The sequence below is a fragment of the Glycine soja genome, chromosome 1, assembly GCF_004193775.1.
Source record: "Glycine soja cultivar W05 chromosome 1, ASM419377v2, whole genome shotgun sequence".
Taxonomy (NCBI): Eukaryota; Viridiplantae; Streptophyta; class Magnoliopsida; order Fabales; family Fabaceae; genus Glycine; species Glycine soja.
Window position 1 is genome coordinate 27,313,802 of NC_041002.1, and position 10,532 is coordinate 27,324,333.

Consider the following 10,532-nt stretch of genomic DNA (forward strand, 5'->3'; position numbering starts at 1 on the left):
AAATGGCTGATGTACTAACTAAATTTTATTTTCTTCCCCTTGGTAGTATTTTTCAGATGGAACAACATTAGACACTGACACCATGACGACAATACGCAAGAAATGGGCAGCCTATTTTCTAGAAGTTGGAAAATGGATGTAAATTAGACAAATTTAGATGACATAGGAACATTAATCCCCTTTGTAACGTAAAATTTTCATTGCACAAGACACATCATTATGTCTGGTCATGACTTTTAAGTCGGCATCGTTACATGATTATGGGACTTGTTTACGTTATTAGTGTGCACTGCTTTTGGGTTGCATTTGGTATTGGTCCCAATATAGGATCAGTTTTTTTGTTGTGCAACTCTAATTGTATGCAGGTCAGCGTTTGACATGTTCCTGCTTGGGTCGTTCAGTCCGCCGCAACCTTCTCATACATTGGTCCAAGAAATCATCGGAAAAGCTCCTCAGGTGCTGCAATAATGACCTCTCTCCTTTTTTTTAATTTCAAATTTTATAAGTTTATAATTACAAATTGCCTGATGACTTGGCTTCTCAGATGATCTTATTTGATTTTTTTTAAGAGACACTAGTGATTTACTATGGTCTATATTTTAAAAATTTGCTTCTGATATCATTTAATGAGGATGCATTGGGTAACCAAGCAGAGCATGCATTAGCCTCTCTGGCATCGATGATGTTGGAATCTCCTTCCTTCATAGTCCAATTTACACATGGTATGCTTACAGTTCCACCATCACTTATACAATTGTTCCCTTGTCACTTAACTTAGTTTGTTGGCTCATCAAAAGTTCAAAATTTTCACAAAAGAATAGTATAAAAATGAGTGTGAGCTTTGACACAATGGAAAGGTTGCTACCTATAACTAGGAGTCTAGGAGGTCACAAGTTCAAATCTTGAAAACAGCATCTGTGCTTGACCCCACTAGGTGGGAGTCTCATGCACTGGGTTGCCCTTTATAATAGTATGAAGAATATCCTTTTCACTGAATTTTGATTTTGTAACTGCCTAACTGGGTTATTACTATATTGCCAGGTTTGAATTTGAGTCTAAGCTCTAAGGAATATACTCATGGAGTTGTGATTCGATTTCGATCCGGTGATCTCAGTCTCATGATCTGTAGCATTTGATTTTCTTTCACCAAGGTCTTGCTGACTGATACTGGTTCATGATGGCATTTCTTTTGCAGTTGAGGCATTTGAGATATTTATAAACAGCAAAGAGTACAAAAATGTAAGAAACCTTTTATTGTTTCTTACACATTTAGATTTCTGCACTTGGGCTGTTATATGCCATCCAGATATTGGTCTAAAGTAGTGTGAATTGTACTTTAGCAACCGATTCTAATTTCATCTTCATGCCACGTTTTAAATGGAAAATGTTTCTGAATGTATCCCTTTAGTAAACAATATTATTCTAAATTTTGTTTGGGTTCATGCTGTCATTTTCTCTCGGTAAAATACAATTCTAATTTGTTGTTTGACACAGTCATTTTTAGGTATGTTTGAGAGGGTAAACCTTTAATTTCTAATAAATATTCTCTAATTTAATATTTAAAAAAAAGACATAAAATGATAGATTAGTATAAATGTAATGTCCTAATCTTTTGTTTATTTTAATAAACATTATATACTTAATTTAAAATGATTTTTTTTCTCTCCTTTTCCTTCCAAAACCCCACTCCCAAACATACCCATTTGAGATTTTCCTTTTTGATCATATCAACTTATTAAGATGAACTTTTAATGAGCAAAATTTAAATATAATTTAATAGATATTATCTTTACAAAACTAAAATATTAACACTGTAACCATAACTTGGGAACATGCCCAGCTAGATTCTAAGTTATCTTTGAATTTGAAAAACAGGTATGGCATTCTAAGTTCCAGACTATTGTCCACAAATCTTTTTCTCTTCATTTCTCTGTTGATCCAGTGGGAAGTGAAATTATGTAGCGAGGATGGTTTATGGTAAGTTTTTACTATTTACTTACTAGGCATATGTGGAAGGGAGATACATATTTCTCATATTTTATGCGAAATGTTTGCAGGTTTTCAAGAAGAGATGCGGCTTGGTTTCCACATTTTAGAAAAAAGAACGGAGGTTATTTCCTGCTTTTTTATTTTCACTTACATGTTCTTTTGCCATGAATTATTAATATAATATATGTGTCCACTTGTTTTGGTGACATTCTGAAACTTGATTGTCTCAGGGTTTTTTTTGGTATATTGTAATTGTATACATGTAAAGTTGTATATGTTTGCCTGCACCTGCTATCTGTAATTCTGTATATTGATTTGGTTAAATATTGCTATATTTATGTTAAAATTGGGCCTACAAGGTTCTATTCTTTTTCCTTAAAAATTGTTGCATAATTGTAATTCTGATTTTATGGACATATGCTAAACTAATAGTTATCAGATCAACCACTACAAGTCCAACTAAATCCAACTACGTGGTGCAATCCATGTAGCCAGTCACACCTAATGAGTTAAGGCTTTCATTGTTGACAAATATTGAGTCAGTATTCATATATGTCTACTATTTACCTTCATTGCTAGCATTTCCCACCATAGAGTATCATCTATGTTGTAGCTATTTAAAAACATTGTTTGACCATCTGAATTGAGTATCAACACACAAAAATACTGACTTCAATATTTTTAGTAGACTGTATAAGAGCATAAATTCTGCTCCATGTTTCCTGTCACTAATGGCATAATTAAGCCAACTTTCATCAGTAATGTGCAAACATACTTTAGTTTGACTTGTTTTGAGGACCCTTAGTTCTTTTACAAGCACTATCTTTTATTTGTTGACTAAATAATTAAATATACTATTATTGCTTTTTTACATATAGGCCACTTACCCATGTTTTAACCTTGTCAAAGTCTTGCAAGGTTATTACCTAGATTGTTTTTAATATCATTTAAAAGGCAATTGAATGAAAGAAAAATAGTCACAGTCACCATTTTTTTTACAGCCACCTTATTATGTTCATGTTCCTTTCTTCCCTTGTTCATATTTTAATCAGAAGTTCCTTTCTTCCCTTATAATGATTTTTAATGATTTTGTAGCTTGAGAGATTATGGGATTTGAATAAAGGAAGCATGAATCAAAGAATAAGAACTTACCTTAAACTTGATTACCAATAGTTGCCATGAGGAAGTTGAAGAAAAATAAGGAACAAGAAGAAAGTCCAAAAAACAAGGAAGGGGGAATTCGCAACAGAGGGAGGAGAGAATGAGAGGGGGTGGCTGGGTTTCCTTAAAAAAAAAACTTAGTATTTTTTCTCTCTAATTTTTTAACATTTTGTTTTAATATAATTACAAAACCACCCCACTCTTTCTCTCTTTCTGTACAGTCAGAGAGAGAAAGTAAAAAAATCTCTAGCCTTAATTTTTTTGTACATTAAAAATTTAATAATAAAATATAAGCTCAAAAGTATCAAAACCATTAGATGTTGAATGCAGGACCCAACACAGTCATATAGCCACTGATAAAAAAAAAACCAGTCATATAGCCACCTGCAAGGAATCCTGTTTTGGTTAGATACAGAATAATGTTTTTTTTTACATAAATATAATTTCTAGTTACAAATGTCAAATGTTTTAGCAAGTATAAAAATGCAAAAGAATAGTGTCAGTTGAAGCCAAGTAACCTCATTTTCAAGGGTGTTTCTTACTTTCTTTGCCCTTACAAATGATACAGAAGTCTGTGTTGTGTTTATTGTTTGTATTTGATGGATTCTTTTGCCAGATGCACAGGTAGGTGAGACACTATGAAGCACATATCATGATAACCATTAGTAGATTAATTAGCTAGTTAATAAAAAGGTTTTTGCCAACATATTTATCCTTAGAAATCATAATACTGATAGTATAATACCTGAAATCCCCTTTCTCTCACACACATGAAACATCACCTTTGCTTCTTTGTTAGAATACGGTAAACAGTGAATTTTGGGAAAACTTTTTGACCTATGTTGTAAATCACATAAATTCTAGCCCTTCATGCCTGCATTTCTAAATTAATTTTGCATAGATTCATGATGCAAGTAGTAACAGACTTTAAGCTGATCTTTAAATGTCATATTGTGGCCATGCAGTTTTCATCTTTATCAATCCCTGTAAATATGCACATTTTAAAAGTTAATGTTAGGGGAATTGGCTAATTGGAGTTTGTTAATTTCTACTTTTGCTTACTGTATTTGCATATCATAGACACTTGAGTCCTGAAGTTTGAATAAATTGTTTATTATGTTACAGCATTTGAAGCAAGAGGCAGCAAACATGATGAAGAAGATTGGCCTTCTTAAAGCTGCAAAACGGTTTAATTTTTTTAATTTCTATTCATGTTAACTAATTAATTTTGTACATTCAATGTTTAATTCCACTCACTCACAATGGAAGAACATGGTTGCATTTGTAATTTCATTCCCTCAGGAAGTTCTTGGGGGAAGGGTTGGGGGCTTGTTCCATTGAGGAACTGCAATGGATAGAACAACAGTTGGAGAGGAGTTTAAGTAATGTTAGAGCCAGAAAGGTTAGAATGACTAATTAACATGCATGTATCATTTTAGGATTTGACTCTTCAAAGTGAAGGGAGTGTACTTCAGAGGATAAAATACAATAATAATGTTAATTTGAAGTTCAAAATATTATAATTAATTTTAGATTTTATTACATGTATATTTTATTGTATCACAAATCTCACATTTTTTAATTAATGGTTATTATTGTATTTTTTTCTTCTGAAGTGTACCTTCACTTTAGAAGAGCCAAATCCATCATTTTATTATTAAAATTTTGAAGTTAATATATATTTGTATCTCAACTTTCATTTCTTCAGATCCAGGTTTTCAAAGAACAAATCGAGCAACTAAAAGAAAAGGTAAGTTGTTTACATTTCATGAAAATGGTTATAACCTGTTTTGAGTCAGCGAGGAGGGTAGAGATCACTATATTTGTCATTGCAGCTTAGTGAAAGGAAAAACCGATTAAGTTATGGATGTTAGTTATGGTTTGCGAAGTTATGGTCTATTCTACTGGAAATGAGTGGAGTCATATTCAAGTTGGAGAAGTTTGATGTGCTTAGAATGTTAAACATGATTCAAATTTGACATTGGTCTTAGGTTTCTTCAAAAACAACTTTTTCCTAGTGCTTAAGGCACTAACAGATTTAAGACCTTTAGTCTCTACATATAGTTACATCTGAAAAAAAGTTTCTTTAGTTACAAAACCTTTTACTTAAAGACATTTCCTTTTACTTCTTAAACCTGATTAAAATTTGACTCTTGACAACAGAATTAGAAATTATGGACAGTAAAGTTCAAATATCTAAAAATAAGAGGGAGAAAATATAAAAATTCTAAATACATACTTCTGTATAATTCTGAGTTTATGATGCCATGAAAAAAATGCTTCAAGGTTAAATTCCTTTTCTATTAGTTCTGAAAGTTGAAAAGTTCCCTATAAGGATTACATATAAAAGATTCTGACTATTGTGTTTGTAATTTAATTCAGGAAAAAGTCCTACTTGATGAAAATGCCAAGCTCACTGAAAATGGCAGGCTCTTTGAGAAGGTGAAGTTACTGCTATTTGGAATTAATTTTGTGTGGCCTATAGTTCATTTGGATAATATTTTAAAGCAGATAGAAGCAGTGGCAAATTATCAAGGGGACATTTACATGGGCAAACCAGTGAGGATAAATTGTCAAAAGGCGATTCAGAGGATGAAATGCTCAGCTCTGTCCTCAAGTAATGTTCCTTTACCTTCCCGTTTATAGGATCACCACTTTACTGATCAACGATAGGATCAATAATGATGTTCACAAATTTACTTTGATGCTGATGCTGAAGGACCTTTGTCTACTAGCCCTAATCAGTTAGACGGTGACAAAATAACAGGAGCTACCAATCATAAATCCGTGAATTTGGAGGGAAGCCTGTTGGTTCAGCACCTGTAAGTTTATACTGAACTCTTATGCTTATTAATTATTACTGTTATTTTTTCTTCTATTAAATTTATGTTTCCTCTAGGAAATGAAATGTTGTCATTATTGTTCATCTTAATTTGACAATTTTTTTATATACATTTTGATGCATCGAATGTGTTTAAGTCTTCTCTAAGTTTGTGTTCAATTTCATATTTATAGGCAAAAAAAAAAGAGTCCAGGCTTTCAATAAAGATCAGGAAGCTCTAACCAAAGTTCTATATGAGCAGTGAGTACCACTTGGTTGCCTTGCATTTGATCTCTTTCTGCTCTTTGCTTGATGACTGCTGAATGGATAGTTAAATAAGAAAATTCAATGTTTTCTGAATTTTCTATATTATTTTGCTCAAGATGACAAATAGCATTTCAATTTACCTTTTGATTTTGCTGTTAATAGCTGGGTTGTTATTTCTGCAGATTCAAGGACCACAGAAGATGTAGTTACATGATAGCCAATGCACTGGATAAGGATGGTAAATTCACTACTGCCCAAGTCTCTCGAAAACTTAAGCAACTTGGTTTGTATCTTCCTCTGAAGAGTTCTGGAGGAAAAATGCACCCAAAGGGTGCAGATCTCATGGATCGTTCAAATGAAAGGATGGATGAATCTGATGATGAGACATTGGTATCACTGGTAAAAAGGTAATGTGTTTGGTCTGTAGTTTTGCAAAGCCATGCCATTAATACTTCTGCCTGTTTGCAAAATAATATTCACTCATTGACATGTGTAACTTCTTTCAAAATGCCTTACATTGTTTCAAATTTTATACATAGTTGAATTTCAATACTTTGTCAAATGCAATTTTATTGTGCTGTCCAGATGGATGAGTCTCTCCTAGCTGTCCTCCCTTTAACTATTATTTAATGTTTATATAAATTTAGGAAGAAAATGGAGAGTGGCAAATTATCAAGGGGACAGTTACATGGGCAAACCAGTGAGGATAAATTGTCAAAAGGCGATTCTGATGATGAAATGCTCAGCTCTGTTCTCAAGTAATGTTCCTTTACCTTCCCGTTTATAGGATCACCACTTTACTGATTAACGATAGGATCAATAATGATGTTCACAAATTTACTTTGAGCTGGTGATTCTTCCGGCTCCTGCTTCTATTTACTTTGACTTAAAAAATCATGAATTTGTCTCGTCCATCAACCACTTTTGTTTTATTTGTAATTAATTTTCTTTTATTTAATTTAGGAAAAAAATAAATAGTAAAGTATCAATTGAACAATTACTTGAACCCATTAATGTGGATTCATCGTCAAGAGATGATTCTGATGATGAAATGCTCAGCTCTGCTCTCAAGTAAAATATTCCATACTTTCACTTTTCTTTCTTGGATATTATTGATCAATGATAGGAACATAAATGTGCATATGACGAATTTAGTTTGAATTGTTTATTTTTTTTATGTGAAATCTTGCTACAATGTTAGTTAAGTTTGTATCTATGGAAAAATTCCTTTCTCTTGTTAATTTCTTAAAATTAATTACCCATTGTCTATATCACATGTAATTTTAGTTGTTTATTCCAGCACTGTTCGTACCAGATTTAATTTTCTTTGTATTGGTATAATTTCTGGATGCAGAAGAACTAGACGACCATCTCTTAAATCAAAGCAAGTTGAGCTTGAAAATATCCAAATTCATGAGAGAATAATGGGCGACGATTCTTTCAATGGAGGCATAATAGAGGTTTCGGAAGGGTATGCCTTTGTCGTCACCATCATTTTTATTTTTGGTTATAGAATTTTATTTAGTGTATAATGATGTCAATGAGATTCATTTTTGCTAATATAGACTAATGGCAAACTTTTACCACTTAATGGGAAAAGATTTCTTGTTGCAATAGCACACTTTTGCTAGTTTGATATGATTATTTAGGCTGACAATTGAGTTTATTAACATTCATGGGTATTTAATTCATTTGTTGAACTATAAATTGTAGTAACATTTATAGTTATTCAGATGTAAATATGAATCAAGGGGTGCTTCTCCTTAACTAACACAGCAATCGGCATTGATGTCCCTGCAAGGACTATGCAGGTATAGTTATTCAGATGTAAATATAAGCATACCAACTAAGATTTTACTACATTTTGATCCTTTTCTCTACTTTATATCTTATAAATTCAAGGTGTCTATAAATTCAGCATTGATGTCCCTACATTTTGATCCTTTTCTCTACTTGTTTGGTCAGAAAGATGCTAAAGAAAATGAAAAAGCAACCCCTCTTGTTTGTGGAACTCCTTTTCTGGAAGACTCGGAGGGAATGCCATTACATCAATGCTGAATATTTGTTGAGCGAGCTTGGTCATTTGAAGAAAGAAAGTGCCAATTGGAATAACACTCAGGGAGATGAAGAAATTGGTTCATCCCCAGCAAAGGTGTGGACACAGGATATCAAAAGTAAGATAAAACCCTCAAACTTTGCTTCTAAGCTTTTATGTATGATTTTGTACTTTCTATTTCTTTTGGGAAATTTTTTTGAAGCACTGAGATGACCATTTTTAGAATGTGGGATCAATTTTCAATTTATACTTCTTGATTGATTGGTTCATAATTATTCTTGATCACTGCAAAGAATTATCTACAATGAATATACTCTTATTTTTGTTTCTTTCTTCTGTAGAGACAAGCTTGATGTTATTAAAGGCTTTGCACCTACCTCTGGCAGTAACAGTGACAAAGATGATCATAAGTACGTTGACAACTTGACATCAAATTTTACTTGAGATTTTATAGTTTCTGATACTTGGTTTACTTGGACATAACAGTGGGGAGCAATTGATGGAAGACGAATCTCAAATTGCTCTAAGGAGAAGGAAGAAACTTGTTCTTGATGGTGATTTGGAAAGACAAATCAAAGATCTCCATGAGAAGTAGGTTTGACTAGATCAAACTTTTGTCTGAACTTTGGAGCATGATTTAAATTAGAGCCTTGTCAAAAAGAAATTCAGTCTTTTTTATTTTATTTTTTTTACATCATTGGTACAAACATTCTTAAAAGGAGTGAGCAAGATAGATCAATTCATAGCTTTTCAATATTTTGTTGAATTTCATTATTTGTATTGTATTTCAATTCATAGCTTTTCTTGTACTAATTTAACCTGAGTTTATAAATTTCCAAAAATTAAAAAAAAAATCAGCATATTCTACATCGGTTCAATTATAAACGATGTAGAAAATATCCTCATTCTACATCGGTTAGGAGATAAACGATGTAAAAACTCTTCAAATTCTACATCGGTTGATTGTAGACCGATGTAGAAACCTTTCCATTCGTGCCCATTCTACATCGGTTTTGGTGATAAACGATATAGAAAATCTCCTCATACTACATACGATAAACGATGTAAAAAGCTTTCATTTTCTACATCGGTTTTACGATAAACGATGTAAAAAGCTTTCATTTTCTACATCGGTTGATTGATAACCGATGTAGCCACGTTACCATATCTAGTCATTCTACATCGGTTGAACTATAACCGATGTAGAAACCTTTCATTTTCTACATCGGTTGACTGATAACCGATGTAGAAATCTACCCATTCAACATCGGTTTCAGCTTTAGAACCGCTGTAGAAAGCTACCCATTCTACATCGATTGTAGCTAGACAACCGATGTAGAAAAGTCAGCCTTCAAAGACGGTCATAAAACCGATGTTGTGATTCAACGACCCCGGGTTACCACCACGCGTCATAACCGATGTAGAAAGACCGTTAGAATCGATGTAGAAGGCTTTTTTTTTAGTAGTGCCAAATTATGGTTTCATCAGCAAGGGAAGCTATTTGGAATGAGAATCGTGGGAGGGTGGTGTGGTTTAAGAGTTTTTATGATGTAGGGTTTCAAACAAGTGTTGGACTGAGTTTGAAAATTGTTGATAGAATGAAATGAGAGCAAGAAAGAGTTGGATGGATTGGTAGGAATCAAATGGAAAGAGTTGAGGAGTTCGGAGGAACAAACGGTTGGAGGAAATTTTGCTGTTATGTGTTGGTGGAAAGTTTTGTATTAATGAGAATGGATAGAAAATTGGTGCTAAGTTAAGATTAATTACATGCACACACATTAAATTAGGTGCATGTGGGAGTGATTGTTTTCTTTTCTTTTCAACCGATTTGTGTTCTTCAATGTTTGGTTTTCTTATTCTAATTAAGTTGTTATATTATATACCTTTTATTTATTTTTTTATGAATATATATATTGGAGCACGTGTCAAAATAATAGTAACTTGACATATTTACTAATATGCAGTGTGTGCCAAAATTTATTTATTTTTAATCCAATCTTATAAAAATGATTTGCGATCATTTTAAACTATCCAAATATTTGTATTATTTTTCGATGACATGTTTTTTTACACATTATGATGATTTTAAAGAAGAAAAATAAAATCATGAATATGAAACCGATGATTTTTTATATATATATTTTTGCTGTTTTAAACTATCATAAATTATTTTTAAATTAAATTAAAAAACATTCCTCATACTGAAAAATTGCTATAAATTGTGACACTATTAACGTA

General features: G+C 32.3%; 2 protein-coding genes and 1 long non-coding RNA gene across 3 annotated transcripts; all 3 read left to right on the top strand.

The window, feature by feature from the left end:
• The first annotated feature begins 1,055 nt into the window (after positions 1-1,055).
• Positions 1,056-1,967, top strand: LOC114414301. Its single transcript, XR_003667180.1, has 3 exons — positions 1,056-1,104; positions 1,196-1,239; positions 1,876-1,967. It is a non-coding gene; the product is annotated as an uncharacterized LOC114414301 (long non-coding RNA).
• LOC114420194 (MADS-box transcription factor 29-like) lies at positions 1,968-5,976 on the top strand. The gene is made up of 7 exons (XM_028386118.1): positions 1,968-1,977; positions 2,058-2,110; positions 4,276-4,337; positions 4,453-4,552; positions 4,859-4,900; positions 5,533-5,767; positions 5,870-5,976. The coding sequence occupies exons 1-7, from the start codon at positions 1,968-1,970 to the stop codon at positions 5,974-5,976; spliced, it is 609 nt and encodes a 202-aa protein (XP_028241919.1).
• Positions 5,977-6,422: 446 nt separating this feature from the next.
• Positions 6,423-7,012, top strand: LOC114414283. Its single transcript, XM_028378576.1, has 2 exons — positions 6,423-6,645; positions 6,886-7,012. The coding sequence occupies exons 1-2, from the start codon at positions 6,449-6,451 to the stop codon at positions 6,998-7,000; spliced, it is 312 nt and encodes a 103-aa protein (XP_028234377.1). The 5' UTR covers positions 6,423-6,448; the 3' UTR covers positions 7,001-7,012.
• Positions 7,013-10,532: the final 3,520 nt, after the last annotated feature.